Below are 21,178 nucleotides of genomic sequence, written 5' to 3' on the forward strand. Positions count from 1 at the left end.
TGTAGGCAGACTAACTTATGGTAGTTTTATTAAAATTTGTTGGGAACTAGAGCCTAACAATAAGTTTAATAACTCGATCCTTGTAATTATGCTCGCGATGATGAACTCGTCGATGTACTTTGTTAATTTAAAAACGCCTAAATGCGTATCGAATGTTTGTTGCAGACCGAATACAACGACTCGAAGATGTACCCGATGTTTCCTAGGTACACGATCCTCAAGGACCTGATCAAAGCCATAATGCACGATCCAGACTACATGGAAGTTTGCCACGAGGTGGATCAAGCATAGCGTCCTGACCCCCTCCACCGTTCTCCACGCATGACTCTGTAATTTTCAGAGTTAAATTAAAATGCTCGTGGCGATGGTGAAGGGGGTGACAATGCCGTACAAACGATATTAAGTATGCGTACTAGGTTCAGCGTCGATGAACGTACCGTTTGACCGACGTATACGATACAGCTACCGCTGTACCGGTCTTTTTCCAACAAGTAAAGACGAATCGAGACATAAAGAGAAAAAGGAACAGAAACGTAATCATTTATATATATTCGAAAGATATCGATGATCGACGCTGTTAGGTAGACGATGATCGATCTTCTTAATATTACATGTATACATACAGTGTACGTGTTGTCGATGTCCAAGCCAATAAAATTCTTAGAGATTGTACACTTGACCGACAGCTTTGACGATTAGTGCGACGATCGTCGAACAGACGATAAATCGTTTCTTAGATATCGATCTAACATTTTTACATGCATGCGGTTAGAGGAAAGTGGTTGAAAGAAATTCTGAAATTTTTCTTTCATTGCCATATTGGATTTTGACATCTCTTTGATATTAGAACTATTTTGGCATGATTATTACCAAATTCGTCCACTTTCTTTACCGTTCATTCTTGTCATCAATACTTCTTCAATTTTATTATTTTTTCCGACTGGTGAAGGAACTGAAATTTTTTTTTTTCACGCAATCGAACTGAAGTAGCAGAAAAAAATCGGAGAAACGATGCTGCGATAACGTCAGAAATTTAACGTTTGAACATTTTTATAGAGATAAAAGAAAAGAGATATTTTTCACCCCGTTCTATACAGAATGCGTGTAAATAAATCTGCCGATATGGACGTTCGACTATACATAGACAGTGAATGTGAAAAGGGGGAAAGATGAGTGATGCTGCAGTTTATCTGCGAGATATTTAACGAGATATTAATGAATGATTATTGTACGCTCGCTCATATTTTTTATGCGAAACGAAGTTTGGATCGATCCATCAAAGATCAAAATGAGATAGCCGTTTGCACATTGAAACACAAAGAAAATAATAGCATTAAAAATAAGAATAAATCGGTATATATAAGTAACTATGATAAAGAAATAAATATTTTGTAGCACGTAAGTCATAAACAGATATTTGTAATTGATTAAAGTAACATTCGTAACTTGTTTGTTCAAATTTTTGGCGAACGAAAAATTGTGAAAAATATATGCGAATGAAAAGTTTTCTATAATTAACTGATACGTTAAAATATACGCGTAAATATTTATAGGCATACGGACATGTAACGAAAAAAAAAGGTTAATTCTGAAATACAGTATATATGTGTTATACGTTATAACTATTATCACGAGTTCACCGTTAGAAGTATTTCAACATATTTGTACTAAAAAGAAACACAAGAATTATTCTTCATACTTTCCTTGAACAGTGGGAATTTATTGCTGAATTTTTTATTTGGCAAATAACATTGTACAACTGTCCCACTCGGGGGAAAAATTTAATTTCCTTTCGAGATAAATGTCACGGAATGAATATTGCGCCGGCTTTAATAATTTCAAAGCTCGTAAAGTCAGGGATCGCCATGATAAAGTTAACGTCAGTTTCGTAAACATTCTTGGTACGTATGCGTGTGAACGAATTCAGAAAGAAAGTTCGTGAAATTTATACATAATTCACGCGTATAATACATCTAGACGATTACCATCCGCGTATAAATATTTCATATGAAACATATCTAGGTGAATATTAATAACTACGCGAATATCATGCTGTTCGATTTTGTAAAGGTATATGATAAATTCTTATCGAGTAATTGAGGTGCGTAGGGTTGTAATCCTCGTAACGTTGTGCCACGTTTGAAATACTAGATAATTAGTGGATGAAAAATGGAACAAAAAAAAAATAAATAAATAAATAAAAAAAATTAAAAAATAAAAAAAACCATAAAAAATGGAAAAACAAACGAAACGGAAAGATATCCAGTGATCGTTGTAACAATATGTTTAACTTTGAATTCAATGTTGTAGTTCCTTATATATTACACGATTATAAATGAATGCATATAGGTATACATATACTATGGCCCGATACATACACATATATAGTGTACTTATACATGTGCTTAATAGCGAATGAAAGTTTTTCTTCTGAGCTTGAATTATGACCGAATCTAGTTCGGGAAGGCAGAAAAAACGGTGGGAGAATATAGTAAGTGAACATAACTAAGCGAATCGGTTGGCTCAAAATCAAACAAATTTTCGACTCTATTAAACGGTATATATGTATAAATACGACTAGATCGAAAAGCGAAACGTGATGTGTTTTGGTGTAACAATATCGTGTCGTAGATATTGTTCACGTGAAATCTGTGAGGATATTATGAGTATATAAAACCTATATATACATATATAGATAATATAATACATAAATATAAATGGCTGACAGCCCGAAATCAAAATACAAAATATTATATCGCTAGCGAGATGTTGAGAAATTTGTTAATTCGGTTTTCACAAAAAAAAAAAAAAAAAAAAATGGACAATTTTCACTTTTTTCAATGTCTAGTGATATACGTTTATAGTAAGCTCTCTGCACTATGTATATCGGTACGATCTACATTTATACATATGTGTAGATATAATCAAACTAATCCAACTACAAATCAAATAGCTAATCAAACGGTTACTCGTCTATACTTGCTATAATAATAATGATAAATATCAAATTAACACTCTATCGTTTTACCGCCGGATACGCTGAGATTTGAAACACGCGAGTACAGATAAAAATTAATCGCTTCGTACAGTCTTTGTAATTATTTTACATCACATCCGCGAATTTTTCGCTCCCCCGTTCAATTTCACCACGACTCAGTCCGCATTTGTTTATTAGCGATTATTTGTAAAAATTTTACCACCAATTAAAACAAACAGCGAGAAATAAACTATTTCTATATATTTTACAATAAAACTTCCTTCGGCTCCAACGGTTTCAGCATCCGTGCGTGATAGGTACTAAATATACATATATTAATATCTTCTATCATTTTCTCGGTGTTGATTGTCCGTATAGCTTCTGTCACTGTTCAATCTAATAATAATAATTATTATAATGACGGTAATGTTAATAATAAAAACAACAACAAGAATAATAATAATGATGATAATAATAATGATAATGATAATGCGATGGAAAAGATATCGTTAGTAAACCGATAACAGTACAAGTGTATCCTATATTGATTTTAATGATCAAAATCGTTCATATCAAAACCATATCACCATAATATAATCATCCCAACAGTAGATTCGGAAAATCATTAAAAGCGGATTACAAAATTAGGAAACTGTAATGATAATAATAACATCATATACCGCCAAGTGTCTCTATACATATACAATTCGATACAAATTAATCGTCGTCCGATCATCTCGAAAGGATGAACAAGTACCTAAAATGAAACTGCCGGTTATTTTTGAAGTTCCGTATATACCAGAGGTTTTAGTATTGTTCAATAATCTCGGCACTGATAATGGTTAATCGAGAAAAGTCGCGTTTCGGATAAAATAGCATCAATGAAATCGAATACATTGAATTGGGATGATTAAAATTATTTGAACAATCTGAGGCATTATTTTCTGTACGACGACGTACAGTGACTAATGTGTAACTGGCAGTATATCGAATATGAATTGATTATCTAATTTACAAAGGCTAATTCTTGTCGAGGGGGAAACGAATTAACTGAGTTTTTAACATCATATGTTGAGCTTTCCTTTATCAAGAAACCGGGTTGTATTATAATTAACAATTCTTGCGACCTGAGAATGAAAATCCAACGTTGTAAGAAGCATTGACAAAATTTTTTTTCCAATCAAAGTAAAAAATGAAGTCGAAACTAATAATAATAACGATAATAAGAAATTATAATTAAAATCGTGTTATATCTCTAGATAAATTATCACACCGTTGTCATATGTTACATTATTATATATGTATATGGAAATGAACATTATAAAGTAGAAAAATATAACAGAGATCTATATTACTTGATGATGCAATGTCCTTGAATTGAATACATAGTCAGCGTGCTCGCCTTTTCGAAAAAAAAAAAAAAAAGAAAAAAAAAAGTTAAAAGACGAAAGTAGGGAAATGAGGGGAATAAAAAAAGGTAAAAGTAGAATACTGATCGGAAAAAGAAAAGAGCAGAACGCTAAATAGATTTGGAATTTTATACATGTATACATAATTAATTGACGTACGTACACGACGCGAGCTGACATGCGCAAAAATATACAGGTTTCGTACACTCCTCTGTATTGATAATTATGTCACTATAACAATTGAAATTTCTTATATCCAGCCGTATCCCACCTTGGCCACAAAAGTTCACTTACACCTTAATATAAGGATGCTAATCGAAATTCGAGCTGGCCGTAAGAACTCTGAAGGAACACTTCGCATGATTGTAGATTCGAATCTCGGCTATCAAAATGTATTATTGAACCGACAAACGCCAAATTTTTTTAACTGCGTAACCTTTGTCGCCAAGGTGCGATGTATTAGTTGATTGAAATCGAGTATGATGCGAGAGAAAGAAAAACGTATTCTTGTATTCCTTTACACATTGCGATGCGAGACAATTTTTGGAAGAAAACCAAAATTGAGTAACCACTGCAATAGTTTTTTTTTTTTTTTTTTTTCTAGTATGCATGGGTATACCTTTTGCCTTGCTTATATATTTTTGCGCATGTGCCAAGTCTTGCGAGAGATTTCTATCCGTTGCTGTAATGATACTATAATAATATTAGGTAATTTAATAATGTATTTGCGTACGGAGTATGACGTGTAATGTAAACGTGAAAAACATTGTCTGATTATAGGTGTAAACAAAGCCTGTGTACGTGAGTATTTATTATCGATCATTATCGGATCATCGCCACTATGACGCGGATATGAAAGATGTATAAGGAATCTACTGTGTAATGTTGTAATTGTATAAAGAGGTTGGTATAGCTGGCAGTTCGCAATTAATGTTGCGATTTTGTGAAAACATTTAATCAGTTATTAAGACGCATTGCACGGTCTGGATCTTATATTATGTAATGACTAGTTTTTCATTATAGCGAGCACTTTTTCATTCGGGAACGAACAGCTGTTGTCTGTGATTGAATTATTTGTACATGCGTATTTTATTATTTCAACATATCATCGCTTTGTATGTTCAAAATAGTCAAACTGAAATGAAGCAGCATTCCGTTCTTCGTTTTGGCGATTAAGCTGTATAATAATATCTTTCAATTCGAGTAAGTGTGTACAAAAGCCCGTCAGCTTGTGTGTTGAGCAAAAGATGGGAAGAAACACTGATAACGAGGTTGCATAAGTACAGCTACATACTAGCGTAAAAACCTGGATTCATAAAGTGGGCGATTATTTTTGGTTAGTAAGTTTAAGGGGGTTCCCTAGTCGATTTTCGAGGTTTTCATTATATCTCGAATTATCCAAATCCACGTATCTGTAACGCAAAAAGGGCATAACAGCCCCATTCTACATGCAATTCTGAACAAAACCACTCCGATGCATTTTCATTTAATGCAAAAATAAAGAAATGGCATAAAGAAATACATAAAAATGGGCGAGAGTAAATTCGTAGAAATCGTTTCATTTCTTTATTTTTGCATTAAACGAAAGTGTCTTGGGGTGGTTTTATTCAGAATTTCATGTACAACGGGGGCTTTTATGCCATTTTTGTGATTCAGATACGGGGACTTGGATAATTCGAGATGCATGCGACAGCGTCGAAACCAACTACGGCCCACCCTTGAGACTGGTGAGTCTCCCGCGGAGAAAGGAGCCTTGAAATACTGGAAATAGGATTAAATGTTCTGAGGATATGAGACCCTAGAAATTTAGATCATATTAGCGGGTACGTGAATATGAATAAATATTTTATATCCACCGCGATAAATAATAAATTTAAATTGTAATAGGTTAACGTTACGGTGTAAGTTTACATTGGATGAAATCCGACCAATCTAGTTGTCTATAACCAACGATCATACATGTATACATTATATTCTATATCTGTCTATATCTGTACTTATACATTATATACCTAAGACACTATACATATATTTCTTCTGTAATATCGTGCAGGCTTTTAATGCTTTGAAAGCATTAGATTTTTACTCGAAAATGATCAAACATTTTTCTATTTCGTACACAACCAATCACATACGAGGAATTAACTATCTTTTTAAATCGCCATAATAATAAATTGTATAATATTTTCCTTCATATACAAAAAATAAGAGAGGAAGAAAAAACGTTTCAAACCACGACTTGTTTCTCAAAATTCCCTGACAGTATAAACTGCAGAATTTTCGCAATTACAACTATCGATAGAACGCTTAGCTGCACTTCCAATTCAATTTCCACCGTATGACAATTAGCGGGTAGATAATGGGTTTTAAAAAAAAAATCTCTAATCAAGCTAGCTTCACGTATTTGTACCTATATTACTACGTGATATATCAGAAGCCAGATTAGTGTGATCGTATATCTCTAAAAATGTATGTATTGTAAAATTTGTATATCTGTCTAGTAGTTCCGGTACTGTAATATTTTAGTGGCTTAATTGTTTACCGAAATAACGCGGCAAATTATTATATCCGTAACAGAAAATTGAATTATTGGTTCATCAGCTGACTTTATCGCGCTGTCAAATCTTACGTAACGAAGATGTGACTGTTTACAATTATTGTAGATACGTTGTGAGTACGTACCACATAAATTCTCACGCCTTTACCGGCTAAATATTGATGTACGAACAGGTGTGTTCAATATTACATAGTGATAACAACATTATTATATCGTGTAGATTTTTGCTAGTAAAGTTATAATTGTTATTTGCTCATAGCCTTTAATAATAAAATATTGGCATTATAGATACACGTTACGTGAGTATCATATAGCAGTTATTGTTTCTCCATTGTAGTGGAGGTATTGGAATAGATTAGTGTAGATAATAGAAATAGTCAATTTAGTTGACGGAAGTGTATGCTGCAATAAAAAAAATAACGTATTATTTATATTCGATGTAACATACGAGTCTGTTAACCTTGAGAATGCATTATTGGTTGAATAACTGTTACGCTTTGATAATAAAATAACATGAAAGCATTGCGAGTGTTATTACTTACAGACATTTCCACTTCAACTTCTACTTGCTACTCCGACAGACCTCCGTCTGTACCATTCAACTTTCCGAAAAAGAATTTTTACCAGAAATGTAAAAGTTTCATAAATTTTCAGAGTCGAGCAAGAAGGGTGGACGGAACAGAAGAAAAAGTGTATTCCTCGCGATCTAATCTATATTTTGAATTTCCAAAATCACGTTCAATACATTTTAATACTACTCGTCACTTAACTGAATCTCCACAAAACGTCACGTACGAAGATTACACCAAAAAAACTTGTAATGTTCGGATACGAGGCATGAAAGTCCTACACGTTGACTGAAGAACATAAAGACGGATACCCCTGAGTAAACTTATATTTTCGAAGGGCAAGTGGGCCCAGGTGGGCCTGAGAGCGTAGGTGGGTTCTGCTCTATCGATTCTACCTAACGAGCTCGCAACGACATTCGTAGCAGCCAAAGAGTGTCGGAATGAAAGCTTGAGATTGGGTCGGTACAAAGTAAGTACGTGAGATTACTTGTCGACTGCGACTTACTAGATTATCTATAATAATACGGCTGTAATATGAGAATAGAAGAATTATTCTATTCGACACGTGCTCGACATATTCCATAAGATTGATATTCACAATTACTCCAACAACTTTTCATTCAATGTTGTTTTAGTTAGTCGCAAGTGAAGTATCTACGTTGGGTAGAGAAGCAGAATTGTTTTTCGAAAAGTGTTCGCATGGAAAAAAATTCAGACTAACTGTGATACATCAAGTTTGATCGAGATGAAATTGATGCTCCGTATATGAGACAGTATTTAACGCAGTCTCCTGATTTAAAGACATAAAAAGGTGATTGTCGGCGATTTTTTTTTTCTTTTCAGGGAGAGATAGAACGAAGCTTCTTGACACTTCAAGTGTATTTTAATACACATTTGAAAGGTACGAGCAAAAAGTGTTATGATCCAACAGTCGCAGAACGGCAGCGTTATGAGCTGACCCGTTAACTGAAGAATACATCTTTAGTCACGGCTGACCATCGAAGGGCCTAGCCGCTTGAGTCTGGAATCGGCAGGGGAGATAAAGTGCGTATTTTCTGTATGAAATGTAAAAACTAAAATCATTATACATCATATCATATCATCATACATCATACATCATACATCATCATGAATAGTATTAAAGTTCGAAACCAAAGTTTGGATGTTCGGATGTCCAGAAAGTGACGTCACACAAAATTTTTTTTCTCTTGACGTCATCGACCTATAGTAATCAGCTAGCCGAATTCCTCAGTCTGGAAACAACCGCGCAGTAGAGCGGACGGATGAAAATCGCGCTCCGCAGATTTCGGGTACCAGATTCTCTACCTTCTGGATCCTGCGCTCCAGGTCCGCTTCCTGGTGCAACTCGTCTTCTAGGACAAGCGCTCCGTGGTTCCTGCGCTCCAGGTCGACCAGCCGGCAAAACTCGACTTCAAGAAGAGGACAAGGAGGAGGAAGAAAAGGAGAACAAGACGGACGGGGAGGAAGAGGATTTCTGCACAGCAGGTATAATATTTTAATAATATTTAATGGCGATTGAGATTCTATTTCATCTGAAAGTTTTTGAACTTGTCATGTTTACAATGAATTATTTCAATTCATTTTTGCGCAAGCACAAATTCAGTAACTAAAAATACGCTAATGAATCTTGATACATCGTTAATTAATTAATTAATTAAATTTATCCTTACACGATATTTTTGATGTATTCTTATACTGATGATATTTATTACTATTCAAAGTATAATCCAAGGAGGTTAGCGGTGGTTGGAGGAGGTCGAAGGTGGACAAGGAGGAGAAAGAGAAAGACGAAGAAAACAAGGTGGACGAGGAGGTTGAGGATTTGTGCTTGGTGAGTTTAACATTGTTATACTATTTAATAACACCTATCAGTATGTTTTATTCAAAATTTTTCACACTTGTCATGTTTACGATAACTTGTTTCTATTCGTTTTTCGCGCAAGCACAAATTCAGTAGCAATGAATGTGCTGATGTAATTTATCGTATAACAGATTCACGAATTAGTTATATTAATCCTCACACAATATTGTTAATATGTTCTTATACTGATGATACTTATTACTTTTCCAGGTATAACCCGAGGTGGTTAGCGGTGGTCGCTGGAGGTGGTTAGATTGGTTGGAGGTGGTCGAAGGTGGTTAGCGGTCATAGTACGTGGCCAAAGACGTAGGAGTAGGCAGATAATCGACCATTTGCTGACTAATTGAACCCCCAAGAACTCAGGGACCGCAGCAAAAACAGCGTGGGATCAACAGGATAGAAATCACGAAGCAAAAAGCACCCGCTGAAAAATGTCGAAATCATAGGTTTTCGTTTTTTGGCTGTAACTTTTGATGCGGTGATCGCAGCGTATTGGGACTTCGCCCAATCGATTTCTCTCGCGAAATTACGTCGGAATAGTGCCAGATAGAATTCATTCCAGAACTTTTCAAAATCGAAAAATTTTCGCGAAAAATGCAAAGGGGTTAGCCTTACTTTTTTTTTGGGCAAAAAAATTTTGGTCTCAGATTCGATTTGAATGACCCTTACCTGACTAATTGGACACCCAGGAACTCAGAAAACGCAGCGAAAAGGGCGTGGGATCAACAGGAGAGAAATTACGAAGGAAAAACCAGCTGCTGAAAAATGTCGAAAACTCAGGTTCTCGTTTTCTGGCCGTAACTTTTCATTCGTTGCTCGCAGCGTATTGGGACTGCGCTCAATCGTTTTTTCCGGCAAAATTACGTCGGAATAGTGCCAGATAGAATTTATTCCAGCACTTTTCAAAATCGCGAAAATTTTCGCCTAAAATACAAAAGGGTTAGCCTTGCTGTTTTTTTGGGCGAAAAACTTTTAGTCTCCGATTCGATTTGTATGACCCTTACCTGACTAATTGGACACCCAGAAACTCAGAAAACGGAGCAAAAAAGGCGTGGGATCAACAGGATAGAAATCACGAAGCAAAAAGCACCCGCTGAAAAATGTCGAAATCACAGGTTTTCGTTTTTTGGCTGTAACTTATGATGCGTTGATCGCAGCGTATTGGGACTACGCCCAATCGATTTCTCTCGCAAAATTACGTCGAAATAGCGCGTGAAAGAATTTATTTCAGCACTTTTCCTAATCGCAAAAATTTTCGCCAAAAATACAAAAGGGTTAGCCTTGCTGTTTTTTTGGGCGAAAGACTTTTAGTCTCCGATTCGATTTGTATGACCCTTACTCGACTAATTTGACACCCAGGAACTCAGAAAACGCAGCGAAAAGGGCGTGGGATCAACGGGAGAGAAATTACGAAGGAAAAACCAGCTGCTGAAAATCGTCAAAAACTCAGGTTCTCGTTTTCTGGCCGTAACTTTTCATTCGTTGCTCGCAGCGTATCGGGACTGCGCTCAATCGATTTCTCTCGCAAAGTTACGTCGAAATAGTGCTCGAAATAATTTATTTCACCACTTTTCGATATCGCGAAAATTTTCGCCAAAAATCCAAAGGGGTTAGCCTTACTTTTTTTTTTTGGGCAAAAAACTTTTGATCCCAGATTCGATTTAAATGACCCTCACCTGACTAATTGGACACCCAGGAACTCAGAAAACGCAGCGAAAAGGGCGTGGGATCAACAGGAGAGGAATTACGAAGGAAAAACCAGCTGCTGAAAAATGTCGAAAACTCAGGTTCTCGTTTTCTGGCCGTAACTTTTCATTCGTTGCTCGCAGCGTATCGGGACTGCGCTCAATCGATTTCTCTCGCAAAGTTACGTCGAAATAGTGCTCGAAATAATTTATTTCACCACTTTTCGATATCGCGAAAATTTTCGCCAAAAATCCAAAGGGGTTAGCCTTGACTGTGTTATTGTCTGCTACGCGGATGACACGCTGGTTTTGAGTTCCGCTGGGGATCCATCCACAGCGGTAGCACTGGCAAATGCGATGGTAGCCAGGGTAGTCCGGCGAATTTCGGGCCTAGGCCTCACGGTGGCGGCGAGCAAGACAGAAGCTGTCCTATTCCGGCGCGTGAAAAGGGGGGAAGCACCAAACACCTCAGACGTCAGAGTTGGCGCGGAGAGGGTGCTACTGTCGGGGTCCATGAAGTACCTGGGGGTGCGACTGGATCCCGGCCTGACGTTCAAAGCGCACTTTGCGTCCATGGAGACTAGGCTAGGGGGTGTCACGAGGACACTAGCGAGGCTGATGCCAAACCTGAGGGGGCCATCCGAATCCAGGCGTAGGCTTTATGCGCAAACTCTATTCGCGGTAATAATGTACGGCGCTCCGGTGTGGGGGGATGTGGCGAGGTCCTCAAAGTACATCCAGCAGGTAATTACGAGGTGCCAGAGAGGGATATGCGCAAGAGTAGTTGCGGCATATCGCACGGCCTCCTTCGTGGCCGTTTCGATGCTGGCCAGGACCCCGCCACTATATCTAGTGGCTGATGCGTACGAGCGCACATTCCATAGAGTGCGTGAACTGCGGTCGACCAGGACGTGGTCCCAGAGCATGGTCAAAGCGATTAGGGAGGAGGAACTGCGCGTAGCCCGCGAGCAATGGAGGGTGGACCTCGGAAGTGCGGGGCTCCCCAGTGAGAGGTTGAGGTTAGCTATCCTAGCGAACTGGACGGGATGGTTCGACAGGGCACACGGAAGCATGACTTTCCGTGTGACCCAAGTCCTGACAGGCCACGGGTACTTCGCGGATTTCTTATATAGAATAGGGAAGACGGAGAGGCCGACCTGCTGGTACTGCCGGCTAGAGGAAGACACGGTGAGCCACACGGTGGAGGCGTGCCCCGCGTGGAGAGACGAGAGGGATGCCCTGAAGCGCGTCGTAGGGGAGGATCTGACACCGCCTGGCCTGATCAGGGCTATGGTAGGGACTAGAGAGGGATGGGTGGCGGTGGCTAGCTTCGCGGAGCGGGTTATGACGGCCAAGGAACAGCGGGAGCGGTTACGACAGCGAACGCGGCGCAGCGTGCACCGCGCGACCCGCGTGAGCGGGAGAAATGGGGGTGGTTCGCGTGTAAGCGCGGGCATGACGTAGGTTCAGAACTACACGGGCAGGGGTCCAAACGGATTTGCGGGACGGGACACCGGTCGACCTCAGCCCCGTCCTTTGGGTCGGGGCCGTGGTTCGGGGGTGGAGGGGAGAGGAGGGGTGCAGGGCAACTTGGAATCTGGTGCCAGGATAGGTGAGACGCTAGGCGATAGGGTGACGATAGGGTCATTCCGGCCATGCCCCCTCTTCTTCTTCTTCTTCTTCTGCCTCTCTCTTTTCGGCCCCCGGCCCGGGGACGGCGGATGTGACGGTCGCGCCGGATCCATCTTCCCCCGGATCCGCAAGGGCAGGGCGCTCAATATCGCGAACATCGAGCACCAGGTGGGGGTCTCCATACGCTTGGCAGCTCCATTAAGCGGAGCTCTAGTCGTAGCGGCAACGGAAAATGCCCCACCAGCCAGCGGGCAGGGTCGTCCTTCGCAAGAGGACACTAAGCATAGGATGTAGCGGGAGGGAGCCGGGAGGCGCAACTCCCGGATAGGCGTTAAAGTGAGGTCCGCGCGTAACCGCGAAGGTGCCGGGGGGATCCCTGAGGTTATGCCTCGCGCGGTTCCGGGGAGTCCCCCCTACTCGTACCAGAGTGGCCGCTGGTTTTTTAGTGGGTGCGAGTCCCACACTACCCTGAAGCTTCTTGCGCGAAGCTCCAGGGTGTGCATAAGGCATTTTTACCAGCGTTATCAAAAAAAAAAAAAAAAAAGGGGTTAGCCTTACTTTGTTTTTGGGCGAAAAACTTTTGATCCCAGATTCGATTTAAATGACCCTCACCTGACTAATTGGACACCCAGGAACTCAGAAAACGCAGCAAAAAGGGCGTGGGATCAACAGGAGAGGAATTACGAAGGAAAAACCAGCTGCTGAAAAATGTCGAAAACTCAAGTTCTCGTTTTCTGGCCGTAACTTTTCATTCGTTGCTCGCAGCGTATTGGGACTGCGCTCAGTCGTTTTCTCCGGCAAAATTACGTCGGAATAGTGCAAGATAGAATTCATTCCAGCACTTTTAGAAATCGCGAAAATTTTCACCAAAAATGCAAAGGGGTTAGCCTTACTTTTTTTTTGGGCAAAATACTTTTGATCCCAGATTTGATTTAAATGACCCTTACATGCTTAATTGGACACCCTGGAACCTAGAAAACGCAGCAAAAAGGGCGTGGGATCAACAGGAGAGAAATTACGAAGGAAAAACCAGCTGCTAAAAAATGTCGAAAACTCAGGTTCTCGTTGTCTGGCCGTAACTTTTCATTCGTTGCTCGCAGCGTATTGGGACTGTGCTCAGTCGTTTTCTCCGGCAAAATTACGTCGTAATAGTGCAAGATAGAATTCATTCCAGCACTTTTAGACAACCCGAAAATTTTCGCCAAAAATGCAAAGGGGTAAGCCTTACTTTTTTTTTGGGCAAAAAACTTTTGGTCCCAGATTTGATTTAAATGACCCTTACCTGACTAATTGGACACCCAGGAACTCAGAAAACGCAGCAAAAAGGGCGTGGCATCAACAGGAGAGAAATTACGAAGAAAAAACCGGCTGCTGAAAAATGTCAAAAACTCAGGTTCTCGTTTTCTGGCCGTAACTTTTCATTCGTTGCTCGCAGCGTATCGGGACTGCGCCAAATCGATTTCTCTCGCAAACTTACGTCAAAATAGTGCTCGAACTAATTCATTTCACCACTTTTAGAAATCGCGAAAATTTTCGCCAAAAATGCAAAGGGGTTAGCCTTACTTTTTTTTTGGGCAAAAAACTTTTGGTCCCAGATTTGATTTAAATGACCCTTACCTGACTAATTGGACACCAAGGAACTCAGAAAACGCAGCAAAAAGGGCGTGGCATCAACAGGAGAGAAATTACGAAGGAAAAACCAGCTGCTGAAAAATGTCGAAAACTCAGGTTCTCGTTTTCTGGCCGTAACTTTTCATTCGTTGCTCGCAGCGTATTGGGACTGCGCTCAGTCGTTTTCTCCGGCAAAATTACGTCGGAATAGTGCAAGATAGAATTCATTTCAGCACTTTTAGAAATCGCGAAAATTTTCGCCAAAAATGCAAAGGGGTTAGCCTTACTTTTTTTTTGGGCAAAAAACTTTTATTCCCAGATTTGATTTGAATGACCCTTACCTGACTAATTGGACACCCAGGAACTCAGAAAACGCAGCAAAAAGGGCGTGGCATCAACAGGAGAGAAATTACGAAGAAAAAACCAGCTGCTGAAAAATGTCGAAAACTCAGGTTCTCGTTTTCTGGCCGTAACTTTTCATTCGTTGCTCGCAGCGTATCGGGACTGCGCCAAATCGATTTCTCTCGCAAACTTACGTCAAAATAGTGCTCGAACTAATTCATTTCACCACTTTTAGAAATCGCGAAAATTTTCGCCAAAAATGCAAAGGGGTTAGCCTTACTTTTTTTTTGGGCAAAAAACTTTTGGTCCCAGATTTGATTTAAATGACCCTTACCTGACTAATTGGACACCAAGGAACTCAGAAAACGCAGCAAAAAGGGCGTGGCATCAACAGGAGAGAAATTACGAAGGAAAAACCAGCTGCTGAAAAATGTCGAAAACTCAGGTTCTCGTTTTCTGGCCGTAACTTTTCATCCGTTGCTCGCAGCGTAGTGGGACTGCGCTCAATCGTTTTCTCCGGCATAATTACGTCGGAATAGTGCCAGATAGAATTTATTCCAGCACTTTTAGAAATCGCGAAAATTTTCGCCAAAAATGCAAAGGGGTTAGCCTTACTTTTTTTTTGGGCAAAAAACTTTTGGTCCCAGATTTGATTTAAATGACCCTTACCTGACTGATTGGACACCCAAGAACTCAGAAAACGCAGCAAAAAGGGCGTGGCATCAACAGGAGAGAAATTACGAAGGAAAAACCAGCTGCTGAAAAATGTCGAAAACTCAGGTTCTCGTTTTCTGGCCGTAACTTTTCATTCGTTGCTCGCAGCGTATTGTGACTGCGCTCAATCGTTTTCACCGGCAAAATTACGTCGGAATAGTGCAAGATAGAATTCATTCCAGCACTTTTAGAAATCGCAAAAATTTTCACCAAAAATGCAAAGGGGTTAGCCTTACTTTTTTTTTGGGCAAAATACTTTTGATCCCAGATTTGATTTAAATGACCCTTACATGCTTAATTGGACACCCTGGAACCTAGAAAACGCAGCAAAAAGGGCGTGGGATCAACAGGAGAGAAATTACAAAGGAAAAACCAGCTGCTAAAAAATGTCGAAAACTCAGGTTCTCGTTGTCTGGCCGTAACTTTTCATTCGTTGCTCGCAGCGTATTGGGACTGTGCTTAGTCGTTTTCTCCGGCAAAATTACGTCGTAATAGTGCAAGATCGAATTCATTCCAGCACTTTTAGACAACCCGAAAATTTTCGCTAAAAATGCAAAGGGGTAAGCCTTACTTTTTTTTTGGGCAAAAAACTTTTGGTCCCAGATTTGATTTAAATGACCCTTACCTGACTAATTGGACACCCAGGAACTCAGAAAACGCAGCAAAAAGGGCGTGGCATCAACAGGAGAGAAATTACGAAGAAAAAACCAGCTGCTGAAAAATGTCGAAAACTCAGGTTCTCGTTTTCTGGCCGTAACTTTTCATTCGTTGCTCGCAGCGTATCAGGACTGCGCCAAATCGATTTCTCTCGCAAAGTTACGTCAAAATAGTGCTCGAACTAATTCATTTCACCACTTTTAGAAATCGCGAAAATTTTCGCCAAAATTGCAAAGGGGTTAGCCTTACTTTTTTTTTGGGCAAAAAACTTTTGGTCCCAGATTTGATTTAAATGACCCTTACCTGACTAATTGGACACCCAGGAACTCAGAAAACGCAGCAAAAAGGGCGTGGCATCGACAGGAGAGAAATTGCGAAGGAAAAACCAGCTGCTGAAAAATGTCGAAAACTCAGGTTCTCGTTTTCTGGCCGTAACTTTTCATTCGTTGCTCGCAGCGTATTGGGACTGCGCTCAGTCGTTTTCTCCGGCAAAATTACGTCGGAATAGTGCAAGATAGAATTCATTTCAGCACTTTTAGAAATCGCGAAAATTTTCGCCAAAAATGCAAAGGGGTTAGCCTTACTTTTTTTTGGGGCGAAAAACTTTTGATCCCAGATTTGATTTAAATGACCCTTACCTGACTAATTGGACACCCTGGAACTCAGAAAACTTAGCAAAAAGGGCGAGGCATCAACAGGAGAGAAATTACGAACAAAAAACCAGCTGCTGAAAAATGTCGAAAACTCAGGTTCTCGTTTTCTGGCCGTAACTTTTCATTCGTTGCTCGCAGCGTATTGGGACTGCGTTCAATCGTTTTCTCCGGCAAAATTACGTCGGAATAGTGCCAGATAGAATTCATTCCAGCACTTTTAGAAATCGCGGAAATTTTCGCCAAAAATGCAAAGGGGTTAGCCTTACTTTTTTTTTGGGCAAAAAACTTTTGGTCCCAGATTTGATTTAAATGACCCTTACCTGACTAATTGGACACCCAAGAACTCAGAAAACGCAGCAAAAAGGGCGTGGCATCAACAAGAGAGAAATTACGAAGGAAAAACCAGCTGCTGAAAAATGTCGAAAACTCAGGTTCTCGGTTTCTGGCCGTCACTTTTTATTCGTTGCTCGCAGCGTATTGGGACTGCGCTCAATCGTTTTCACCGGCAAAATTACGTCGGAATAGTGCAAGATAGAATTCATTCCAGCACTTTTAGAAATCGCAAAAATTTTCGCCAAAAATGCAAAGGGGCTAGCCTTACTTTTTTATTGGGCGAAAAACTTTTGATCCCAGATTCGATTTGAATGACCCTCACCTGACTAATTGGACACCCAGGAACTCAGAAAACGCAGCAAAAAGGGCGTGGGATCAACAGGAGAGAAATTACGAAGGAAAAACCAGCTGCTGAAAAATGTCGAAAACTCAGGTTCTCGTTTTCTGGCCGTAACTTTCCATTCGTTGCTCGCAGCGTATCGGGACTGCGCCCAATCGATTTCTCTCGCAAAGTTACGTCGAAATAGTGCTCGAACTAATTTATTTCACCACTTTTAGAAATCGCGAAAATATTCGCCAAAAATGCAAAGGGGTTAGCCTTACTTTTTTTTTGGGCAAAAAACTTTTAATCCCAGATTTGATTTAAATGACCCTTACCTGACTAATTGGACACCCAGGAACTCAGAAAACGCAGCAAAAAGGGCGTGGCATCGACAGGAGAGAAATTGCGAAGGAAAAACCAGCTGCTGAAAAATGTCGAAAACTCAGGTTCTCGTTTTCTGGCCGTAACTTTTCATTCGTTGCTCGCAGCGTATTGGGACTGCGCTCAATCGTTTTCTCCGGCAAAACTACGTCGGAATAGTGCCAGATAGAATTCATTCCAGCACTTTTAGAAATCGCGAAAATTTTCGCCAAAAATGCAAAGGGGTTAGCCTTACTTTTTTTTTGGGCAAAAAACTTTTGGTCCCAGATTTGATTTAAATGACCCTTACCTGACTAATTGGACACCCAAGAACTCAGAAAACGCAGCAAAAAGGGCGTGGCATCAACAGGAGAGAAATTACGAAGGAAAAACCAGCTGCTGAAAAATGTCGAAAACTCAGGTTCTCGTTTTCTGGCCGTAACTTTTCATTCGTTGCTCGCAGCGTATTGAGACTGCGCTCAATCGTTTTCTCCGGCAAAACTACGTCGGAATAGTGCCAGATAGAATTCATTCCAGCACTTTTAGAAATCGCGAAAATTTTCGCCAAAAATGCAAAGGGGTTAGCCTTACTTTTTTTTTGGGCAAAAAACTTTTGGTCCCAGATTTGATTTAAATGACCCTTACCTGACTAATTGGACACCCAAGAACTCAGAAAACGCAGCAAAAAGGGCGTGGCATCAACAGGAGAGAAATTACGAAGGAAAAACCAGCTGCTGAAAAATGTCGAAAACTCAGGTTCTCGTTTTCTGGCCGTAACTTTCCATTCGTTGCTCGCAGCGTATCGGGACTGCGCCCAATCGATTTCTCTCGCAAAGTTACGTCGAAATAGTGCTCGAACTAATTTATTTCACCACTTTTAGAAATCGCGAAAATATTCGCCAAAAATGCAAAGGGGTTAGCCTTACTTTTTTTTTGGGCAAAAAACTTTTGATCCCAGATTTGATTTAAATGACCCTTACCTGACTAATTGGACACCCAGGAACTCAGAAAACGCAGCAAAAAGGGCGTGGCATCGACAGGAGAGAAATTGCGAAGGAAAAACCAGCTGCTGAAAAATGTCGAAAACTCAGGTTCTCGTTTTCTGGCCGTAACTTTTCATTCGTTGCTCGCAGCGTATTGGGACTGCGCTCAGTCGTTTTCTCCGGCAAAATTACGTCGGAATAGTGCAAGATAGAATTCATTTCAGCACTTTTAGAAATCGCGAAAATTTTCGCCAAAAATGCAAAGGGGTTAGCCTTACTTTTTTTTTGGGCGAAAAACTTTTGATCCCAGATTTGATTTAAATGACCCTTACCTGACTAATTGGACACCCTGGAACTCAGAAAACTTAGCAAAAAGGGCGAGGCATCAACAGGAGAGAAATTACGAACAAAAAACCAGCTGCTGAAAAATGTCGAAAACTCAGGTTCTCGGTTTCTGGCCGTCACTTTTTATTCGTTGCTCGCAGCGTATTGGGACTGCGCTCAATCGTTTTCACCGGCAAAATTACGTCGGAATAGTGCAAGATAGAATTCATTCCAGCACTTTTAGAAATCGCAAAAATTTTCGCCAAAAATGCAAAGGGGTTAGCCTTACTTCTTTTTTGGGCGAAAATCTTTTGATCCCAGATTCGATTTGAATGACCCTCACCTGACTAATTGGACACCCAGGAACTCAGAAAACGCAGCAAAAAGGGCGTGGGATCAACAGAAGAGGAATTACGAGAGAAAAACCAGCTGCTGAAAAATGTCGAAAACTCAGGTTCTCGTTTTCTGGCCGTAACTTTCCATTCGTTGCTCGCAGCGTATCGGGACTGCGCCCAATCGATTTCTCTCGCAAAGTTACGTCGAAATAGTGCTCGAACTAATTTATTTCACCACTTTTAGAAATCGCGAAAATATTCGCCAAAAATGCAAAGGGGTTAGCCTTACTTTTTTTTTGGGCAAAAAACTTTTGATCCCAGATTTGATCTAAATGACCCTTACCTGACTAATTGGACACCCAGGAACTCAGAAAACGCAGCAAAAAGGGCGTGGCATCGACAGGAGAGAAATTGCGAAGGAAAAACCAGCTGCTGAAAAATGTCGAAAACTCAGGTTCTCGTTTTCTGGCCGTAACTTTTCATTCGTTGCTCGCAGCGTATTGAGACTGCGCTTAGTCGTTTTTTCCGGCAAAATTACGTCGGAATAGTGCAAGATAGAATTCATTTCAGCACTTTGAGAAATCGCGAAAATTTTCGCCAAAAATGCAAAGAGGTTAGCCTTACTTTTTTTTTGGGCGAAAAACTTTTGATCCCAGATTTGATTTAAATGACCCTTACCTGACTAATTGGACACCCAAGAACTCAGAAAACGCAGCAAAAAGGGCGTGGCATCAACAAGAGAGAAATTACGAAGGAAAAACCAGCTGCTGAAAAATGTCGAAAACTCAGGTTCTCGTTTTCTGGCCGTCACTTTTTATTCGTTGCTCGCAGCGTATTGGGACTGCGCTCAATCGTTTTCTCAGGCAAAATTACGTCGGAATAGTGTCGGATAGAATTCATTCCAGCACTTTTAGAAATCGCGAAAATTTTCGACAAAAATGCAAAGGGGTTAGCCTTACTTTTTTTTTGGGCAAAAAACTTTTGATCCCAGATTCGATTTGAATGACCCTCACCTGACTAATTGGACACCCAGGAACTCAGAAAACGCAGCAAAAAGGGCGTGAGATCAACAGGAGAGAAATTACGAACGAAAAACCAGCTGCTGAAAAATGTCGAAAACTCAGGTTCTCGTTTTCTGGCCGTAACTTTTCATTCGTTGCTCGCAGCGTATTGGGACTGCGCTCAATCGTTTTCTCCGGCAAAACTACGTCGGAATAGTGCCAGATAGAATTCATTCCAGCACTTTTAGAAATCGCGAAAATTTTCGCCAAAAATGCAAAGGGGTTAGCCTTACTTTTTTTTGAGCAAAAAACTTTTGGTCCCAGATTTGATTTAAATGACCCTTACCTGACTAATTGGACGCACAAGAACTCAGAAAACGCAGCAAAAAGGGCGTGGCATCAACAGGAGAGAAATTACGAAGGAAGAACCAGCTGCTGAAAAATGTCGAAAACTCAGGTTCTCGTTTTCTGGCCGTAACTTTTCATTCGTTGCTCGCGGCGTGTTGGGACTGCGCTCAGTCGTTTCCTCCGGCAAAATTACGTCAGAATAGTGCAAGATAGAATTCATTCCAGCACTTTTAGAAATCGCGAAAATTTTCGCCAAAATTGCAAGGGTTTAGCCTTGCTGTTTCTTTGGGCGAAACACTTTTGGTCTCAGATTAGATTTAAATGACCCTTACCGGACTAATTGGACACCCAGGAACTCAGAAAACGCAGCGAAACGGGCGTGGGATCAACAGGAGAGAAATTACGAACGAAAAACCAGCTGCTGAAAGATGTCGAAAACTCAGGTTCTCGTTTTCTGGCCGTAACTTTTCATTCGTTGCTCGCG

The 21,178-nt window shown here is 40.2% G+C and overlaps 1 protein-coding gene across 2 annotated transcripts in view; it reads left to right on the forward strand.

Annotated features, from left to right (window-relative positions):
• The window catches only part of LOC124217507 (uncharacterized), a 130,543-nt gene extending 123,063 nt beyond the window's left edge, over positions 1-7,480 (forward strand). For both annotated transcript variants that reach the window (XM_046623236.2, XM_046623238.2), the window contains exon 7: positions 166-7,480. In XM_046623236.2, the coding sequence (XP_046479192.1) occupies positions 166-291 (126 nt within the window). In that variant the 3' untranslated portion in view covers positions 292-7,480. The remainder of the gene's footprint in view (positions 1-165) is intronic.
• The last annotated feature ends 13,698 nt before the right edge of the window (positions 7,481-21,178 follow it).

The sequence above is a fragment of the Neodiprion pinetum genome, chromosome 4 (genome assembly GCF_021155775.2).
Source record: "Neodiprion pinetum isolate iyNeoPine1 chromosome 4, iyNeoPine1.2, whole genome shotgun sequence".
In the NCBI taxonomy this organism is placed as follows: domain Eukaryota; kingdom Metazoa; phylum Arthropoda; class Insecta; order Hymenoptera; family Diprionidae; genus Neodiprion; species Neodiprion pinetum.